Consider the following 22012-nt stretch of genomic DNA (forward strand, 5'->3'; position numbering starts at 1 on the left):
CGTAGACGCTAAAACCACTAACTGGCATTTCACCCACGTTCCTGTCTAATGGCTGCATTCCACCCACATGCTGAAATGCTGAAGGAGAAAAATCTATGTGCTGAGTAACACATCATAAAGTTCTCTGCACCTGCAGGGCCTACGTTCAGATAAAAAACTGCAGCTGCATGGATGAGGGAGGCCTTGCGAGGCAAACAAGTTATTGATCTCGAATTACATTTCAAGAGATCATCATGCCTTTGACTTATTGCAGAAATGCAGTTTACACCCACTACTGTTAGCACTCAGACAGGTTGATTGCACACCAAATATAGACGCATCTTAAATGTCGTGCGGAAATTCAAATATGGCACACGTCAATCTAAAAAATGATTTCGCTCAGATTATCTCTCAATTTGTACTCAGGCCCAGCTTGAAAGACCTTGGTAACAAACAGGTATTCATACTAGCCAATCACAGGCAAGATGATGACCTCATCTGTTGCTTATTCAAGGGACTATTGGAAAATTACAAAATCTTTAGAAAACATGCTGAAGAAAGGCAGGTAGAGAAATAGATTGATGGTCACTGCCAAAATAATTATGGACATAAATGTTTATTAAGATGTTTTATTGAGATTTTTTTCCCCACTAAAACATTTAATCTCTGATATAAACAAAGGTTAATATTTGGCAAGGGTTCTGCACAGTATTACCTTCCAGACACATAACCATCCATTAAAAAAAAGACAATATATGTTTTATATTTTAGATAACACAATGAAACAAAGTAATGCAGACTTTCAGGTGAACATTTTATAATTGAACTCAGCATTACTGAGCATGAATAACAGAAGCTCAGACTGGGTCAGTCGCTGCTCCTCCTGTCCCAAGTGTGGCGCTGGACTTCTTCATTTACTTGCGTGGCCTTCCTTTTAGTTTTTTAGTCTGCAGAACCAAAGGAAAAGAACAGAAACTTCTCACATATAACAAATATGACATGTGTGAAGGGACTGGCATGTGGTGTTTGCCAATTTATAATAGCAGTCTCATAAAGATTGTTCTGCTGGTCACATGATAACCAAATACTTGACCAACAGATACATCGTCTACAAACTTCTACATTGTAAATTTCTGAGCAGGTGAACAGACTACACAGAACTTTAAGTGACGCGTCACCAAAAGGACTCACAGTTTTGGGTGGTGCTTGAACGGTGCTTTCCTTTAATTCAGCACTAGGAGCCTCCAAAACACAAAACTGCTTTAGGCGAGTTCGCTCAAGATTGTCAATTTGACCCTGCAGGGACTCTGTAAGGACATTACACACGTAAAAAAATTTTTTTATTAATATTGATGAACTAAGAGAAACAAGCTGAATTATACATGTTATGACACCTAATAGAGCAGAATCAACACCGGACAGTAGTGATGTGACAGAGGAATATGCACCATCAGAGGTACCTGTAAACAGAAACAAGGAAAATCTTTTATTTAGACTCGAATAAACTATTTAATCTGCTGGAAATAAAGTTATCTGTATAACACAGAAATAGAGACAGGCTAACAGAGAAATGGACAAATAAAGAAGACAATAAAACAGAGCAATTTAACTCCTGAAGTGAATTTAAACAGATGTAAAGTGATGCAGAAGCGTCAGACTCACGGTTGACACTGCAAACAATAAAAGACTCTCTGGGCTTTAGCAATTCATGAGCCCACTTCTGTGTATTCTGGGGCAGGAAGAGACATGTCATTGCTCCTTGTTTATCACACAGATCTATGAGCTCTGAAACACACACATATCAGAATTAAGAATTTGTCTTGGTTGTAAGAAACTTCCAGTGTAATACAACGTAACTTAAAAAATAGTGTTATAATAATACAAAGAAAAATAAACGTGACCCTGGACCAGAAAACCAGTCATAAGCACGGGTATATTTGTAGCAATGCCAACAATACATGGGTGAAATGATTGATTTTTCTTTTATGCCAAAAATCATTAGGATATTAAGTAAAGATCATGTTCCATGAATATATTTTGTAAATTTCCTACCGTAAATATTTCAAAACTTTATTTTGTGAGTGGATGCAGCAAAATCGGGAACCAAAAAGGCCCAAAACTCGCTTACAAACATCGCTCGCTGCTGCCCGCTCTTTGGGAATTACCCACTCAAGTTTGGTATGTGTAAAGCTTAGAATTTCTGCTTTCTGGTTCATCTGCTCTCCACAACATCATTACAGTGGTAAACCAATAGAGAGCGTAAAAACAAACCTGTTTCTTCTTAGCAACAGCTTGCTAGCTCCTCTGCTGGACAACTTTAAAGGTGATTTTCTCGGTATTTAGATTTTTTTGTACCTTGGCCAAATATTGTCCCATCCTAAAAAAACATACATCAATGGAAAGCTATTTGTTCAACTTTAAGATGATGTATAAATCTTAGTTTCAAAAACTGACCGGTATGGTTTTTTGGTCCAGGGTCACATATAGAAATCAAGAATGTATAGAACTAAACAGACAGAATGACACGTGTACAGATATACTATACAATATGTGTAAAGGAAAATATATGTGCAGAGAAACATCACAAACATCTTAGGATATATAATCCGATGGGATACAATTTCAGATACGTGTCAAAACTGTTATATAATACGGGATATCAATGCATCATTTTGGGTCATCACATTGAGGATCACAGACACATGAGGGAGGAGGACAGTAATGACAAGTGTAATGACTACTCCATTAGTGACGGGCTGCTTCCAGGTAGGCTAATGTCCTTAACTACATGCCACAGATGTAACGGGATACGTCATACTGACTATGTGTGGAGGGTGTGAAATATTAACACCAGAGATCCATGACCTTCTGCACTGAGGTCACGGCAGGCACACACTGGTCTCAACTATAACCTCCTCTGACCAGACATCTCTAGAGTATGTGCCAAGTCTGACCTACTCTCAGGTACACTTTATAGTATCAAAAGTCAATTCTTTGTCCTCTGTCTATCATCACTAAGCAACACAATATTAGACTGGGTATTTGTAGAAAAGCAGGAATTACACATAACTATGACTGTTAATGTAATTTTGACAAATATCCACAACTTTAGGTCATTTAAGGAATGTCTGAAAGAGAGATGTACATACCTGACTCAGCCAGTCCCAGCTTGGCTCTTATATGCTGCATTAAGAAAGTAACTGGACAATAGGTGTTGACAATGAAGTGGTCATTTTCTAAACGCATAAATATTATATAAGAATCAGCTCCTTGCCATTTTCATTAAACCTACAATACATTACACAGTAAAATAAAGATATTTATATACAAGAACAGTTCATATACAGACTGTCTTTGTTTTATTGAGATCAAAATCTTACAGGTGTATGACAACACAGAAAGACATGAATGAATCTTACCTCCATGTTTAATGTAAACAAACATGTTTGCAGAAAGCCACAGAGATCAAACCATTATTGTCTGCTGTTCAGTGTCTAAGATGCTGCCTGCTGTAGTCGTGCTAAGAAATTAGTAACAGCGCAACAGAGTAACATAATCTTTACAACTATGATGTCACAATGACAGTGAAGCAGAGAATAAAAAATTAGCTTGTGATGGAAGAAAAATATAGGATGTTAAAAGTTTGAAAAGTTAATCCATTGAAAATAAGTTGGCAAACTAACATGAAAGTTACATAAATTAATATGCATATACCAAATAGCATATAACAAAAATGTTGAATGTACTGTCTAAGAATCTTATGACATGACAAGATATTTCGCATTTGCTCAATATCAATGTCTTTGTTAATCCCTTTATTTATCATACATCAACATGCTTTTGATCAAAAAAATAAAAAAGACATGTAATTGATCTTTCTACATTGTAAAAAACTGTATTTTAACAGAATTTTACTGTTTTATTTCACAGAATTTTCACATATTTTTGGACAGCTGTAAAAATGTTAAATTACACAAATAACCGCATATTTACAAGTTGGGTGTAAAATAAAACATATCATTTACTTGAAAAAAAGGTTACTTTTTTCTGTCTTTTTTACAGTGTTCTCTAATAAATACTTTGTAAAATAAGATTCTAACAAAATAAATGTAAAAGAAAATAACACGATGGGCCGGTTGCATAAACATAGCCATGATTTTAAAGTCCCCGTGAACCGGAAGTTGCATCGTAATTTGACGCATTTTCTAATAAAACTGAATGTTGAATGGGACAAAATAGTGGATGTGGCTTGTTTTTTTCACTGAGATTTGATTGGATGTATAAATACAGTCGTTGCATTTTGAAATGGAACTGGCAGCAGACTGACAGTTGAAGGGGAGGAGTCAACAGATGCTCAGTCCAAGTCGTCTAACTCACATCATTTGAGATTGGATAGTCACTAGAGGGCGGAAGTGCATTTTCAGATTTAAACTGAAGATTATGAGGGCACATTAATTTTAAAAAGAGAATGACCCACACTAAGATATTTACAATACACGGTGAAATATTTCATGAAAAAACAGGAATGTAATTTTTAATTTTCACTGGGACTTTAAGACAGTGTCTAAGAACTAGTGTGACTTAAAGTCACCATGAAATCAAACAAGAAAATTCTAAGTTTTACACAGTGTTGCAGTGATTATTATAAATGTTTTATCCGTGCACACCATTCCTTTTTTTAAATTAATTTACACTTGCAATCTTTAATCAAAAACATTAAGCTCCTCTCCCCCTCTCAACAACAACTCTTCACTACATGATGTAAGCAACAAAAAAGAGGTATAGAACTATACTGACTGTCCAATGGCCAGGCATTTTTAGCCCTCCCCTCCAGGCCCAATTTACAACAAACCAATCAAAAAGGGAAAGGCAAAATAAACCCCCGCCTTACATTTTTTCTAATTGCAGAAGCCGTTTCACTCTGACATAAGTCACAATACGGAAAAGAAGTCATTCGCAACTTCCGTTTCATAGTGACTTAAGGCTGAAATACACTACAAGACTTTTGCTCAGATTTTCAGTCAGGACTTGTTGCAGAAAGTATGCGCTAGTCTGCAGATTTTATAGCGTAGTTTGTGATGCCCTGTTTTTCTCGGCAAACTTCTGCAAGTGTGTGATGTCTATAGTTTTTTTTAAATCTGTTCAGTCGTGTTAAGTTGTGTAGTGTATTCCAGCCTTAACCAAAGTCAGTGAAGAAAGACTGTTGTATAAGCTCATGGTTGTCTTTAGTAAGACAGTCTAAATTACACAGCTTTGTGGAAAAAGTAACTGAACAACCTAAAACAAAATGGCAGCGAGTAGGCGCTCTACCCAGTTTTCCTTTACAGAAAATATTTGCATATTAGAGGAATACAATGCTGTCAATTCAGGTCAAATAAACACATTTAGTGATGCAAATTATAATAAAAACAAGGCATGGACTACAATAACTGGTGTAAATCAGTAAGTTTCACAAACCGTCAAAGATGTTCACAAAAGACGAGTCAAAGAAGAAAGTCTCTCCAGCATTTCTTTTCAAGGTCTTACAGTGAATATTATTGGTCTCTGAAAACTTTTTCTGTTCTTATTGCCCATTTATATAAATAATTTGCTACAGCACAATATAAAGTCAGGTCACTTTTTGAATCTAGATCAGTTGACTGGTTTCCATGACAACATTGATCATAACAAAAAGTTAATCAGGGTGTCATTAGTCTTAAGTTTTTGGCTTAATTTAGACCGATCAAAGGTTTTATGCAACTAACACCCATCTTAAAGGGAAAAAAATTAGACGACTAACTTGTAAAACTAGTCTAAAACAGATTTATGCAACCAGCCCCAGATGATTTAGCATGTGAACATAGCCTACAAAGTAAAAATGGGAGTACAAACAGGTGAAATGATCACAAATCACACACTGGCCATTGTGGCCAATGAGCTAAGCTGTTTTTCAGGCTGTACTTTAGGCTGTTCTTCGGTGTTTGTCTTATCACAGGTGTCAGCTTGGGATGTGGGAGTGGCCTCAGGTGTGGCACTGACATCACAAGAGGGTGAAACCTCACATACATCACAGGCAGGCTCTGTGTAGTCTGGCTCAAAGGCTTCCTTAAGCTCTTTGGAGATGTGAATCCAGCTCTGAGCAAGGTAGAGAATTTTGAAGGTCATAGAACATTGAAATCTGAAGAGCACAATTACCAAGAGTAATAATGATGAATAGATTGTTTAAGAGTGGATACCTCAACATTTCCATCATGTTTATGAAATAAATCTTGTAAGTTCTTGCTAGGGTCAGGCACAATTGGAAGTAAGATAATCTTTACCCTATACATTGAAGAGAAATATATTCAATTATTTATAGGACGCACACTCTTGTTTACAAGATGCAACTTTATCACTCATCTTGTTTGAAACGTGTGACTTTTTCTGCAGAACACAAAAGAAAATATGTTGAGGAATGTTTGTAACCAAACAACATTGCTATCCATTGACTTCGATTGTATGGACACAAAACCATTGACACGCTAGTAAAAACATCTTCTCTTGTGTTACACAGTCATATACAGGTTTTGAACAACATGGGGATGAATAAATCCCATCATTTGTATTTAAGTCATACAGCGTTTTGTGAGCAGAAATATTCTGAAGTCTGAATATACTACTATCTTCAACTCTTAAAAGTTATAAACCTCTCTTACCTCTCACAATAGAACAATAACCAAACCAGCAGGAATAGCAAAGTGACTGGCAAAATAGCAAACAGCCCTTGCCACCAGCCTGATCTGCTGATGTTCTCTAAAAAAATCAAGATTTATGAACAACAACAACAAAAAATGGTTAGAAAACAAAAATAAGAGCAAACGCATTATATCCTTACTATTTGTCTTTGTTCCTCCATTGCCCCACTTCACCCAAGTGCTCCAGTTACTCCAGAGGTCTGAAGGCCTACAGTTATCAGAAAGAGTGCTCCGGACTCGGAAAGCATATTGTTTATTCTGTGACACAAGCGGCAGACTGCATGATGATTCTGTCACATTAAAGTACTGTGAGCAAGAGAGACATTGAGATAAGACATGGGCAAGAATATACTGATGGTCATAACAATGTCTCTCTTTAACAGTTTCACCTGGTTTGTGTCTGTCTGCTGATCCACCATATAAACCATACACTTGTTCCCAATGTTAGTGCTCTTCTTCCACTGCAGAACGAGTGTGCTGTTTTGTTCAAACCACACCACTGACAGGTTATAAGGAGGGTTTAACCGCACTAAACAAATACACAACAAAATGAAACATGATAGTTCGGAATTAATTCATAAAATCAGATCCATTATACAAAACATTTCTTTATTTCTTCAAAGAATGACTGACTGTGCTATCCATGTTACACAGGCGCTTAGCTATCTAACCAACCAACCAACCAATTAAACTTGTAATGCTGATTTTAGTTTTTAAGTGGTTTATTTAAATTTATATTATGTAAGAATAAATAAACAAATGTTACCAGAGACATAAATCCAGAAAAGCTATGTAAAGAATATACAAAGATGTTTTTCATTTGACAATTTAACAAAAATATTTGACTGCAGAAAGCAGCAACTGACAATACAAAACCAAACATTTCATGAAACCTATTAAATATATTGTAATAATAACTGATATATATTTCCAAGATATAATGTTTGACATAATTGAACACATCATGGTCTTATTGTTATTGTAGGAAAAGACAGTCATCTTACCATATTTACTGAGGGATTCAAAAGCTTGTGAAACAGATTGGTTTCCTCCAGTAGAAATTTTTGTATAAACTTTATCAAATTTCTCTTCATGATTCTTTAGAGGAATTCTGCAGCCTACAGTGTAATTGTTTACCAGCATGTATTCTGTACAGTCTTCATATAAAGCATCATCTTTAAATCTGACCGATTGAAAAATGAGCACAAATCAACATATGCCCACAAAGCATTGAATTGAAGCAAATTTATTAAATAGAAAATCTAGCCCAGCAGTATGATGAAGAATTTACAGCGCCATATAGCTTGAGGGAGACTTACGCAATGCTGAAGGTGTAATTCATCCTTGATGTCTCTGGCCATGTGCACTCCACATACTCAAGGTTGATGATCAGACACTCTACACCTAAACAGGCCAAAATATAAAAAAAATCTTTACATACTTAACTAGAAAATCAAATTCTGTCTACATTTTTATTATTGAACTGAGGTTTCACTCAACCCACACACAATGCTAAAACCTCTTCTCTGGTAATGCTTCCTCATAATCATGATACACAAAATGATATGAACAGGCAAGAAAAAACACTGTGGAAATCCCCACTAAAATCATCCAACCCTAAAGCTCTCAATTTTTAAACTCTTTTTATTTGTATTTTAAAAGACAAAGCTTAAATGTAAACAAAAATTAAACTCTCTCTAAAAGTATATTTTAAAGATGACTTAACTGCGATTTTTTAAATATCTCATAAAGGTTTATGTACTTCATAACACCATCAACTACAAAAATACTATTTACTAATACAACCATGTTGTGCGTAATTATATACTTACTCAGATTAGCTGCTGACCAGCATCTTTCGGACGACAGAACAAGAAGCAAAAGCACAAAATAAAGCCTTGATGTATGTGTGTAAGTCATGCTCGCCTCTGAGCGAGTAAAAATATGAGTGTGGTCTAACACTACACAGGATGCTCACTTCAGCATGTTTCCTTGACAACTTCCGGTCCGTATAAATTGACAAGCAATGTGACTGTTTGGATTGGTGCTAAATGTGCCACAAACTCGAAAGAAAATCTTTTAAATATGTAAATAATTTTATTGAGTAATTAAGGTGATTATAATTATTTTATTATATTATATGTCAAAAAAGAGGCCACCCTACATATCACAGATGCATACGATTCTGGCTGAGCATACAGACCATCAGCACACCTCAAAGTATCGACAACAGCTTTTCACATTGGAGAGTGAATGACATGTATTCCCACTAACGTAGTGTAATCCTCGTGTCTGAATCTCAATCACAGCTGACCACAGTCCTCAAACCAGTCCAATGGCTTTATCTAAAAAATAGGCAAAGTTTTGAGGTTCACCGGGCGTGTAGGTTGTCAATAAAGAGAGGTCCATATCTTTCAAAGTCTGAGACAGGGTGCTGCAATAAAAAAATGAAAAAACTTTAAGACGACACTTTGTGTAGACACAGAGGCAACACATTATGAAAAACCAAATGACAAACATTAGAATCCATCCCGTGAAAAATCAACAACAGATTTAAGTACAACCATTAATAAGGGCCCTAAAATTGAGGGGTCACGATTATTAATATCACGTTAACTACTAGTTTTAGTATTGTATAGTAATCGAGTCTAAGAAACAAACCTGCAGGTACAGTAAATAAGGTGTGAATCTGCTTGCAGCTGCTTTGCAAGCTCCAGCTGGTGATTGTCCATTAATTTGTCATTGACCACCACCAGAAGAGGTTTATTAGCTCCAAGGGCTTCCAAACAGCTTCCTGCTCCTAATGGAGATAAAATAGTACAAAAAACTGAGTTATACTGTATGTTTCTGTAAAGCATTGTGTTACAGCATTTTGTAGAGGTTGTGCGTTCAATCACATACTGATAAAAAAGCATACATTAAATTCACTGTCAACATGTTTGGATAAGCATAAATGTGAATGTTCTCTGTGGCCAGGTCTATTTACAACTATATTTACAATTTGATCATTCTTAACAAGCAAATGTAATGGTCAGTCACATACAAAGACATTCAAAGAAATATACAACCTTATTACACTATATGATTTTGGTGAAAATGGGTGTATAATCTCATGACTTGTTAAAATATTTCAACCGTTTATTTGGGTTTCAAAATAAAAATAAACTTAATTTGGTAAGTGCAGTGAATTATGTCGTGTTTTACCCACCAGCATGACTGATTATCAGGTCTGCTTGTCTTATGTCCTCAGAGATCGAGTCTTTGAAACGAAACACTTGAAGTGTCAGACCCGAACAGATCTCTGGATCAGGCACAACTGATCCTCTGCCAACCTGAAGAACCAGGTCTGTGTATCCCCGATCAATTAATGCCTTTACACATACATACATATGAAAACAGACATTAAACAAAGCGAGGTTATATGCGTATGTTTAATGTATAAGGCTACACTTTTGTACTATTAAGTCTGCAAGTGTTGAAACTTAATTTTACGCGTATGACACTTTTGCAGATATATTATTAACAACGCCATTACCTTCACACATTCATTTGAAGTCACAGTGACAATCAAATCATCAAAACTTGTTGTCCCGACAGTAACAAATACAGTTTTCATCGCATTCGTGTGAAAAGGTATTACATTTGATGAAAAAGGAAAACAGAAGCAATGAGAACCGTATGGCGTCTGTAATATCATCCCCTTCAAAATAAAAGTCACGGTCTATACGGTGGTATTTCTCTCTTACAGCTTTCTTTAGCACACCGTTTAAATACAATGCATTACCAGCATACTTCAAATAAAATACGTTGGCTTTTATTTTTGCTAAATAAAACAAACAAATTATTGTTTTTGAATAGAATTTTTAATTTGTGACAGATCTACAGGTCTTCAGACTGAATTCATGTCTTTAGATATTTTCAATAGGGGTCAAATCTGAGTCAGGGTCACTCAAGGACATACCGAGACATGTCTGTAAAGCACTCCAGTGTTGGAGTCACATGCTTTTGACTCAGAAGTGGCTGCTGTCAAGCCACGGATGTCTGAGTGATTAAATACTGCAGATGGTTATCATTCCAGCAGCTTCTCTTAAGCCCCTGATAGCAACACAGCAAAAGGAACAGCCTTGGTAAAAACGTCTTCAATATCATAATAAAAAGTAGTTTTTGTACTTAAATGCTGTAATTTAAATACAAACGTGTGTTGGCACCAAATTCTTTCTGCCAGTTTATGAATTATAATTCTGGTTGCAGTGATGTCTACCTCTAATTCGGCCACAACATTAGATTAAACCTTACATCAAAACTTTGAAAGAATCTTTGTGCACAGGTAGAAATTGTGATATTGGCCACATATTTCCAAGACTTAGTCAACGTGCAGTGAGTTTTTTCCATCTACTTGAGAACCTTGCAAGCAAACAGTTCTCGCCTACAAGCATTTATTGTCACAAGACATTTCAGATTTAAGGTCTTACCCGTAGGCGAGATTGTTTGGAACTGATAACGGTGGACTTCCAGGCAACTAAAAGGTCATTTTCAAAAGCGTATTGTGAGCTATTGCATGCTATGACTTTGTTCTTTAGTTTGAAAATTAATTGAGAACCCAATACAATCTTTGGTGCTTTTTCAAATGTTATTCTTTTTGGGGATTTGCTAATGGGCATTTTCTCATTACTAGGAGAAATTGAACTGTTTAAAACGAGGGCAGCTAGCCACAAAAGGTGATTATACTATGTTAATAATAATACTTAAAAATTCCCACGATCCCCGATAGTTTTAAGTCATAGTTCACTCAAAAATAAAAATTCTATCATCATTTCAAACCTGCATGACTTTCTTTCTACCGCAGAACACAAAAGTAAATTATTTTGAAAGATGTTAACTGGAGCCTATTCACTTGCATTGGTTTTGTGTCCATACAATATAAGTGAATGGGGTCTAGTGCTGTTTGGTTACCAACTTTTTTCAAAATATCTTCTTTTGTGTTCTGCGAAAGAAAGTCATAAAGGTTTGAAATGACAAGAGGGTGAGTAAATGACAACCGAAATTTCATTACTGGGTGAACAATCACAGCGACATTATTTACGAAACTGGTAAAAGACAATTGCGCTTATCAACTACATGGGGGAGCCGTGAGCAAAAGTTCCAAAGTGTTGCTTTAAAACCATAATAAACATTTGCCTGCCAAGCCAACAAAACAGGCTGAATGACATGACATCCTGAAAATGAGGAATGATATGAAAGGAAGGAACAACAACACAGGTTTCAGACTGTAATTATTTAAGGCATCATCAATGCTGTACATCAGAAACAATGCATACTGCAGTCACAAAAAGCCAAAACAGCCAACGGAATATAAAAACGCAATATTATTCTATCATGGTAATTAAAGACTTTAATAAATAGGGTATTAGGAGAGAAAGCAAACATACCAGTCGTTAAAAAAAAACGAAAACCAAAGAAACATTATTGAGGTCTCAAACCTGCATAATGGCTGGAACAGCTTTGTAGTTAGATATCAAACTTAATGTTAAAAGAAAAACAGGGAAATTTACAACGGAGCTTCTTCAGGGCTATGACAGCCCTGGGCTGACCTGCTCGTCATAACCCTTTCCCTATATAAGAAAAATAGCTATTAATAGCCCTGTCACAGATATCCCCATTCCCAAACGTTTTCTGTGCTCCAATTTGCAGACTTGACTTGTTTCCAGGTAACCAAAAGACAACTTGAAAATATTGTAAATGTGCTCTGCAATCCAGACCCCTGTGGATTTGGAGAGACTCCGCATTGATTTACTTCTGGGTCAAGCCTTGCCAAATGTCTTTATGTATCAGAGTTCAAGGGGCTCAGTGGCACAGATGTGGCTCATAGGGTCATAAGATCATCAATGCATTGACTGGTTTAACAGATTCCGGTGGGATTTGGTGCCTACGAAACACAAAAATGCACTGTAATGACAATAAAAAACAATACAAATACACAACTATATGAATACAATACATTTTTAACACTAACTAGCTACAGCCAAAATTGACATTGTGTTTGTTTAGAATTTCACCATTTTTTTCACCCAAAAACGAAATTTCTGTCATTTATTTAACTCCTTTGTCATTTCAAACCTTCAAAATATCTCCTTTTGTGTTCTGTAGAAGAAAGAAAGTCATTCCGGTTTGAAATGACACGAGTAAACGCTGACAGAATTTTCATTTTTATGTGAACTATTCCTTCAAAATAATGAAATTTCTGTTCAAAGAAACGCGTTTATGTCAAGACACCACTGAAATGACTGGGTCTGGGTAGCCACACAATTCTCTGGGTTTCCTGTTTTGCAACATCACTTTCCATTCAGGATGTTAGGTTTTCCTTTTGCTTGACAAGGATTCTCCCTGTTCTCATGTGCCTGACTGCTAGCCCAGACAGCTCCGTCTCTTTATGCTTCATCTCACTGGTATCGGGATTAAGCGGTTTCATTCTTCACACCACATTCTTGGTGCGATCCAATGATAACAGAAGCTGAGTCAGCCTAGAGCAGCTTATCTCCCCTTTCTCTATTGATACAACACTTCTGCACTACAAACTATTGCACAGATGCAGAACTGATCTAAATCTGAAATGATCATTTAAAAGAGTATGAAGATGTACATTCGTGTGCTAAAGTAAGGCATTTAATGCCAAACAGTCTGAATGTTGTTTCATGGCTTTGCACTTTCATACCTGGAGTAAACGTAAGGCCAGGAAGCTCACTGCACAACACAAGCGGTGCAGCACTGCTCCTGCTTCTCGGGCAAAGTGGTGTAGTTCATCTGCCTTACGATCTCAGCGAACAGCTCATCCACCATGCTCTTGCTTTTGGCAGAGGTCTCTATGAACGGGCAACCCCATTCTTGGGCAAGGGCACGGCCATCGGAGCCCGCAACCTCCCGTTCGGACTCCAGGTCCACCTTATTACCCACCAAGATGAGAGGCACCTTCTCGAAGCGTTTCACGCGAACGATCTGGTCACGCATGGGTCTGATGTCCTGTGAAGCACAGATATCAGGCGTGTTTATGGGAATGATTCATCAACAGAGAGCAGGGTTGGGTGTATACGAACAGCATACATAATGCCAATTCTAACCTGTTGCATATGCCATAAACTACTTTCCAATGACAGATGGTTTTCTGTATTCCACTATTTGACTAAATGAACTCTCAAAGGATTCACAAAGCAGGGTGAATTTTATAGTAGCATTAATACCTTAATCTAAACCTGATGTACCTATTGGCTATAGATAGTTTGCAGCACTCACCTGAAACGACTGCTGGTTGACGAGGCTGTACACTAAAATGAAGCCTTGCCCATTTTTAATATACAGATCTCTCATGGAAGCAAACTGCTCGGTACCAGCAGTGTCCAGGATCTCCAGCACCGAGGGAGACGAATCCACCTCGATCTCCTTCCTGTAGAAGTCTTCGATGGTTGGGTCATATTTCTCTATGAATGTCCCGGTCACAAACTGGACCGTGAGTGCGGACTTACCCACGCCGCCGCTGCCGAGCACAACTACCTTATACTCCTTCATTTGGTCTGATCCGAGCTCAAGCTACAGCTAACTTTATCTGCACACAACCGGCCATAAAAACACATCAACGCCGTTTCTCGAGAGGTTCTGTGATCAAAGCAGCACTTGTATCGGGTTGTAGCAATCAAAGCCACAGACTGAACAGAGGAAGAGAGCGTTTTCTCTGGGTGAATGTTGTGCTTCAACTAGCTAAATCCACAACGACCCTCCATCTGCACTCAATATCCATCGGAATCGGTTCAGTCAACTGTTAGTAAACCACAGAGGCGATACATTTCACAAGTATTATGTGAAGTCGCGTCCATGTTTAGCGTCCGTGTGAATGGAGCCCTACATGACTAGCGTTAGCTGCCTGCGGGCATTCGCCACACAATCACATATAAACAGCCCTTTTCCTGCTTTTATAATACGTCGGACGAACCGTCGAAAATAAACCGCGGGTTTAGGATTCCACCTTTGATATTACTAACTTATAAAAGCCGACTCGGAATCCAACATTCTCCTTGTTTCTTGTTCCTCTCTCTCCCGGCCCGCCTCTGCATATCGGCCCCAGACAGCAGCAGCGGCGGCCCCGCAGCGGAGCTTCTCTCGCGCACACGCCTCACACCGACCAATCAACATCCGCCGGAAATCACGTCAGTCACAATAACGCCTATAAAAATAGCATTTTAAAAAGAATTCAAATGTGCTGGTTTTAAAGCGCATACATATGCCCATGCCATTTAAAAAAAAAATCGTTATGAAGTAAATTTAAATGAGATTATTATTTTTGGAACGGACTTTCCGCGAGACTGTATTCTGATTGGTCCGAGCGGTGACTGGGCGGGGTTTGGTAAAAACATTTCAAAAAATGAGAGAAAAATCAAAACATCATTAGTTTTCATTTTATAATACAGCATTTCTTTACCAAAGTTTATTTGCCACATTAATATTACGATTACAGCCATGATTTCTTCTCATATTAAACCTTCCAACACACCCATTAAGACGATAAAAGATATTATTGTAGATTTTAGACATTTAATAAAAGTCATTTATATAATATCTGGGGTCTGAAACCCAGCAAATCTTAAAACTATTAGAGGGAGCAATATGTGAGCAATGGCTCAACAGACAAATAGAGATATTATTTAATATAACTTTCTTTTTCACCACCAGATTAAAAAACACCACAACCAAAAATTGCCTTTTAAGTGCTTTATTAAAATGTCAAACAAAAAGAACAGAAGTCTTATATATTCCATACATTTATATATCGCAAAGGGATTGACAAGAAGCACAGTTCTTGAGCACATACAAGCACAATAAGCTAAATAGAAAGAGAAGCATTTCATATAAAGAGTCAAAGCATTCAGTTTTACCTTGTCCTACAGTGGGAGAGAGAGAGGAATCTTTAACATATGGCTTTGAAACAATGTAGACATTCTTTTAACTGTTCCACACACACAACAGCATTTACACAGGCATCAGCATTTGCCACCAAACACCTACTGACGCCTTTAAAGGGACATAACCTCTGCATCAATGAGTGGTTTTCATTTCGAAACTATACAACTTTGTACAACATTAATGTCATGTTCCAGTCTCAGTGAAGTCCAAACGTTAACAATAACCACTGACTCTAGTATTCCAGTCACGGATATGAAAATTTGGTGACTGAATGTAGCGCACAGTTAGGTGGAAGTCTAACCTCAATGGCTTTCTTTTAAACATCAGTTCGTTCACATCACACACAATGTTTAGGCACAGGAAAATGGATAGCAGAAGAGGGTTTGTTTGTTTTTCCCATCAAGCACAGTGGTAAAGGAGCGTCCTGCGTTTGCATTCAGACTCTGTATGCAAGTTGGGACACCGAGTTCTAAATGTAAGTGCTACCTCAGCTCTACAGTCAAAAGGCTGAGATTTATATGCAAGAACCTACAAAGACTCAATCTCTCCCTCACTATAAGGGCAAGTGCCATGGCAACAAAATTATTGGCTTCCAAAGCAAGTAGAGCACAGAATGTACAAGTTTTCTTTAACAGAGGGTTTTGTCTGGTGGTTTAACATCTGATTTCAAAGCAACCTTGATTTTGATACTGTGAGATATATTTGTTCTTGGTGGATGCACAAGAGTGGAAAATGATCATCATTGACTGAACCAAACCAAAGCGAAATATTCATTTTTGTATAACCTGTAGCAATGCTTTCCTGCTAAAATCTGATCCTGAAGTCTGAAGGCTAACGCTTGTTGCGGCAGATCGGATCTGCATTGAATGTCCCCATGCTGTTCTCTTTTTCTTTCTGGGCAGAACATTTTCTGCCTTTCGTGGAACTACTGAGAACAAAATCACACCATTTTTTCTGAAGAGGTAAAAGAGAAACAAGATGGCCGTCCTTTTTTTCAGGACACATTCTTCTATGCACAGGTAGGGGAGGTAGACACATACAGTATATACATATATATATATATAGGTGTACAGTATGTTTCTACATCTCCTACACAACCACGCTTCAGGATCAGATATGAGCAGGCACAGTGCTCAGCTCAATGCGCTTCTGTAAGCTATGCAAAACTAAAAAGGCTTTTGACATCATTTTTTTCTCCCTTTGTCAGCAAGCGACATCATGCTTCATGATGAGAACGAGGGCATTAGCAAACAAAACAAAAACAATATATTCCTTGACACCCCAAAACAGCATCTCTTTGACAACCCTTTATAAAGATAACTGTTTAACCGTATTCCGAACAATACAGTCATTTGATTTGAATCTGCTCTTCTACATACATATATATATATTTATTCATCTATGTATATTCAAAATAAATTCGGAATATTTTGACTCAGTTATGTACATAAGTGCAAACAAGGTGAATAACACATTCGTACACCAACGGGGTGACTCGAGTCACCAGTTCCCAGCACAGCTGGGTGCAGTCTGGGTGGGCCAGAGGGGGACAGAACTTGATTCCGGGGGCTCCATAGGCTCACTATGGCTGATTCCGTCCTTTGTTTGTGACATCATGGGTTGTGTTATTAAAAAAAGCTGACACTTTAAAATCTTTTTTTGGGACACACCATTGCCAGTGCATTACCAGCCCTCTACAATGCGACGGTGCTTTTAAATGACATGAATTTAACCAAATGTGTGTCTCCAAAGTCTTTTTTCTCCCAATTGATCCATCAGATTGGTTGAAAAGCTCAAATGCTGTTTACACAAAAGACCGGTCACCCATCAAAAAGTAATCATTAACCAATCATTAACCCCAATAGAAAAATAATAATCGTTATAACAGAATGTATGTCTCCAAAGGGCCTTTGGATATTTGTATCTCACAAGTCTGTATATATGTATATTTTTTTCTTTTTTACAAAATAGTCAATCATCTGTTTTTCCAAGACAATTTAAGAACACATTCCCTTTCTGAATAAGTTAACGTTGTACATTATTTCACTTGAAGTGTGAAAAAATTCACAATTAAGATATACAAAGGTAGCCATGTTGTAGTTTTGTTGCCATAGCAACAAGAACTTACTATCATAGGTAACAATGAATCTATCATTGTAATACATACAAACGTGTATATAGATATAGAGATATAGAGATTAAGTAATTTTTAAAAAAATCTTAAACCACTAACTGCACAAACTATGATGTAGATTATTCAGATTATTATTCTAATTTCATGCGATGAGACTTGTGCAATGTAATGTAAGTAACCAAGTAAGGATAATAATGATCAAACTGAAACTAAACAGTCTAACACTGTGTCTCAAAACACACCAAAACATGACTGAATTCAATGAGGATATAGTTAAAACAGGTTCCATTAATGAAAAACTATAATGATGATGCGTTTGTAATACGTACACATAGATTATTCTAGCTAACTACATTATGCAGGTATGCACACTTCTTAAAAAGTGAGTTCTTAAAATGCTAAAGCCCCCGATGAGGCACATTGTTTTTTCTTTATCAAGTATTTAGTTGATTCCAGCTGGATTGCAGTTGGAGAAGGCATAATTCTTTATATGAGAGAGAGAGAGAAAGAGAGAGAGAGAGAGAGATACAGACAGAGAGAAAGAGGTTCTACACCTTGGCTGGGCAATGGAACTTAATTACAAAACACAATCCGACACATTGATAAACAGTTCTCTCCTAAATAAACCCAGAAATATTTGCCCCAGGATTTCCTAAAAGAATCTTACAGCACATGAACATTGTACAGAGATGTATACAATACACATATTTCACTTATAACACAATATAGCATCATCTTTCTCTGATTTTATATTGACCACCAAGATAAACAATCGTTCGTGTTTTATACCACCATTGTATGATGTAATAGATTTTGTGTTTGGCCTAGATACAGTAGTGTGTGCTGACCGCCACTAAACTAGCTGAATAGAAGACCATGATGTTTTTAGATCAGGTTATCGCAAAACAAGCATCTTTAGAGCTCTCTCCTGGGGCTATGCTGCTGTAACAGTGAAACAACACTGCCGTCCCAAAGGAGACGACGGATAAGAGAACTAAATTACATTTTTTGTTTTTGTTTTATACATCAACAGTGGATGGCATTGGTCGGCTTTCGCTTCCTTGATATGTTGAAAAAGGTTGATGTTTCGTTCGAGAGAAGTGGTGAGACAGGCATCCTCTCATGACATTCACCGTCTTAAATGTCACATTCATAAATGCTAGTAAAGCCCCACGAGGAGCGATAATGTCTTGTAAATGAACCTTTGGCTGATGAGGGCCTTTGGAAAGTACCCAGGTCTAAAAATAATCAATTTCCTTCCCTTTTCTCTAACTGTATCGTTTCTGCCCGAGTGTCATGGCTCTCAGCTCACAGTCCAAACCAGAACACTTTTCCAATAATTCATGGTCACCTTCGCCATTGCATTTTAGAGTCTGCCGACTTTTGAAAGTAAGGACACAATCAGTGATTTACACCTGTTCGAAACTCCGAACTGACACGTTTCATAAGCACAAACAAACACGGTAATTTAAATAGTTTAAATTCAATCAGCCATCATCCTCCAAGTCAAAAAGGGGCAAAACCTTTGGATTGCAGGCCTTGGTGTACAGTCAGTTTGACATCAGTTTTCACGTTTCATCTGATCCATGTTTCGACTATTAATAATGTATTACAGCAGAAATGTCTTGGTTGGCGAGGACTGGAACTCTATTTGCGTGCGCACACAGCATTCACTGACGCACTAATAAAAACACCTGTTAAAAATCACCCAGATGTCAATTTCCCAACTGCAGGACACATCTAATGAAAGGTAGCAATAACTGAGACGTTTCAAAACAAAGCACGAAATAATAGCTTGCTCGAATGGGTTAAATTTGTTGCCTGGGAGGACACATTTGCTTTTGCGGGAGAATGATATTGCAATTCAGATCCATCTGGCGAGTGACCTTGGCGCGTCAAAGCCTCATCAAACAGTCTGAACGCTCTCGTGATTGGCACAGACTGACCTCTGTCTGGGAGTCGAATGGCACAAAATCCGTGCACTTGACATGTCTGTGCCGCCTGCCTAGTAAAAAAGCACAAGGTGCTGAATACAGCAAACTAATGGAAAACATGTGGGATATTTAAATCAGGTTCCAGTCTGTGACTTTATACAGATTTCCACTTTGTAATTTAGACAAGAAATGTAACATGTGAGCCCGTCTGTCCTTAATGCGACTTATCAAACTGTTTAAGAATAATTTTGGCAATTAACTGATATTGAAAATAAAGGGCTTGAAGATACGACGCTCAGGGATAAACAAGAAGTGGAGACTGTCACACAGCAGGTAGGGCAGGACAAGGGCTTTGGCAGAGACAGTCTAGCCATCAGAAAGGGTTTGAGTTACACAAGGTAATCGAATAAATATGTGTCTCTGTCATATTTCATCTCAAAATTAAATGAAGCAAAAGGCAATTTGCAGTTTGAACAAAGAAAAATAGATCTTTTACGTGTTGTTCACCAGGAGCTACAACACACAAGAATATATAGTGACATCATTTAAAATTAAAGTATGAATATATTCTGAACATTTTTAGTCATTATTTGCGGTACATTTCATCCTAAAGATGTAGATTTGATAGCTTAAGAGGGAATGTGTATAACCATCATGAAAATAATAAATAATAAAGAAACTAATCTTAATGCTCATAAAATCAGGCTTCACTTTCTTTTAGCAAATCAGACAGTTTCTTTTCAAATTGAGGTGAAATGTGATTTCTTCACACAACAACCATAGCAATGTAATATACGCTAACGTTCTAATATCTAAGCACAATCTAAGGGTTATTTCAAGGTCATCTTTGACTGAAGGGATCCAGCTGGAATTAAAAAGTCCAGTTTAAACCAGTCTGTCACACCATCTCTCCTCAATGAGACATCGTATGCATCAGAAGTCTTGCAAAAGTCTTTAGTGTGCATCACAATGTTCAGCAAGAAGTGCTGATATTATGTCTGCTTAAGGCAGTTCCATTTCAATGGATGAACCAATAATCTACGTAACTATGTGTCTCGATGTGAAGCTTGAAATGCGAGATACTTCTGGTATGGATAATAACACTGATCTCACTAAAGCTGTATTTGTCTACTGGACAGTGGTTAATAAATAATACTCGTGTATGAGATCAGGAAACAAAAAAAAAAATTAATGAAACGTTGAATGTGAAAGGCTACACGGGTATACCCTCTTAGTCTAGAATAAAATCTAAGTGGATTCAGAATTGGGAAAAAAACACACACACACTTGTAACTCAAAGGCACAAACAACCACATTTTGAAACCTTACTAAAAAGCTTAAATCAGTATCATAAACAGGTTATCTTACAAATAATTGTTAAATTATTTTCATCCTAAATTTCCAAATGTAAACATAAAACGTGCCACGTTTATTAATTAGAATTAAATGTTAAAGAAATCAAAGTACCATCACCGCTATCTAAAATATCATAAGCGCTTGCAGCTGTCAATCATTCTCATTGCAATGGGCTCTGCACAGTTATCACATTCGATGACAGAAAAACGCCTTCTACCTGCTGATGTTCTGCTTACCGTACCTTAAATAAGCAGGATCTAAAGTTCACCTCCAGAGGATCCGCTCTTTTCATCAAATTGGTTTGCATGTATTTGTATGGCTGTGAGTTATAAGAGCGCTCTGTCTCTCGATTCAGCATCCGGACGCTCCCCTTGCATCAAGATGGCATGCTTCCTTTAACAGTTGTAGGTCCGAGCTTAAGTATTGCCTGTTTCGATATCAACAAACCCCTGTTGACTTTGAATGAAGTGGGCGTGTCTGATATGGAGATGAATGTATTGCCCATTAAGGACGAACTGATTAGGCACACGTTTGTTGCATTCATTTTTCAGCTGTGTTTGGGCACATGTTGCATGAGCGATGGGCCTGATTAGGTTGTTGGTGTCTTAACTGGGATTGCGGGAGAGGCTTACTGGATTCAGCGTCATGGGTGCAGCGACCAGGAGTTTGGGAACTGGGCAGAAATGGGTCTCCATGGGAACGCACTGGAGGTCGATCGGGTCTGCGCTCAGTACCTCGGCGGTGTCTACTGGAAGACATGGACAAACACACCGAAAAGAGATAAAGAGGTGAAGCCCTTGTGGTTAAAAACCCAATAAGCAAAGACAAACGTGAAACGGAACACAGCTGATTTTTATCTTATCTACTCAACCCGAACTTCATTTGAAAAATGCGAATAAGAATTACTGGCGAATGAATAAATATTTTAGAGTAAACGCAAGTGAAGC

At 37.4% G+C, this 22012-nt stretch overlaps 5 protein-coding genes across 10 annotated transcripts in view; all 5 read right to left on the reverse strand.

Moving 5' to 3' along the window:
- Positions 1-637: 637 nt before the first annotated feature.
- On the reverse strand, positions 638-3470 carry lg13hxorf65 (linkage group 13 CXorf65 homolog). Its single transcript, XM_057350111.1, has 6 exons — positions 3399-3470; positions 3129-3215; positions 1642-1764; positions 1374-1439; positions 1171-1286; positions 638-926 (listed from the first exon to the last, which is right to left on the reverse strand). Exons 1-6 carry the CDS (start codon positions 3421-3423, stop codon positions 894-896), a joined length of 450 nt encoding a protein of 149 aa, XP_057206094.1. The 5' UTR covers positions 3424-3470; the 3' UTR covers positions 638-893.
- On the reverse strand, positions 3322-8637 carry il2rgb (interleukin 2 receptor, gamma b). Its single transcript, XM_057350109.1, has 8 exons — positions 8525-8637; positions 8012-8096; positions 7697-7875; positions 7082-7221; positions 6833-6998; positions 6654-6750; positions 6195-6279; positions 3322-6093 (listed from the first exon to the last, which is right to left on the reverse strand). The coding sequence occupies exons 1-8, from the start codon at positions 8610-8612 to the stop codon at positions 5869-5871; spliced, it is 1065 nt and encodes a 354-aa protein (XP_057206092.1). The 5' UTR covers positions 8613-8637; the 3' UTR covers positions 3322-5868.
- A 148-nt stretch (positions 8638-8785) lies between these two features.
- zgc:92907 (uncharacterized protein LOC436733 homolog) lies at positions 8786-10387 on the reverse strand. The gene is made up of 4 exons (XM_057350112.1): positions 10228-10387; positions 9901-10063; positions 9354-9492; positions 8786-9126 (listed from the first exon to the last, which is right to left on the reverse strand). The coding sequence occupies exons 1-4, from the start codon at positions 10306-10308 to the stop codon at positions 9015-9017; spliced, it is 495 nt and encodes a 164-aa protein (XP_057206095.1). The 5' UTR covers positions 10309-10387; the 3' UTR covers positions 8786-9014.
- A 1348-nt stretch (positions 10388-11735) lies between these two features.
- On the reverse strand, positions 11736-14259 carry rap2c (RAP2C, member of RAS oncogene family). The gene is made up of 3 exons (XM_057350121.1): positions 13980-14259; positions 13405-13709; positions 11736-12618 (listed from the first exon to the last, which is right to left on the reverse strand). Exons 1-2 carry the CDS (start codon positions 14250-14252, stop codon positions 13431-13433), a joined length of 552 nt encoding a protein of 183 aa, XP_057206104.1. The 5' UTR covers positions 14253-14259; the 3' UTR covers positions 11736-12618; positions 13405-13430.
- A 1175-nt stretch (positions 14260-15434) lies between these two features.
- The window catches only part of mbnl3 (muscleblind-like splicing regulator 3), a 40477-nt gene continuing 33899 nt past the window's right edge, over positions 15435-22012 (reverse strand). For 4 of the 6 annotated variants that reach the window (XM_057348905.1, XM_057348907.1, XM_057348910.1 and 1 more), the window contains one exon: positions 21673-21810. In XM_057348905.1, coding sequence (XP_057204888.1) covers positions 21793-21810 — 18 coding nt within the window. In that variant the 3' untranslated portion in view covers positions 21673-21792. Of the gene's footprint in view, positions 21814-22012 lie in introns of all 6 variants that reach the window. The other 2 variants (XM_057348909.1, XM_057348908.1) reach the window with 2 other exon arrangements.

Source organism: Triplophysa rosa, linkage group LG13 (genome assembly GCF_024868665.1).
Source record: "Triplophysa rosa linkage group LG13, Trosa_1v2, whole genome shotgun sequence".
In the NCBI taxonomy this organism is placed as follows: domain Eukaryota; kingdom Metazoa; phylum Chordata; class Actinopteri; order Cypriniformes; family Nemacheilidae; genus Triplophysa; species Triplophysa rosa.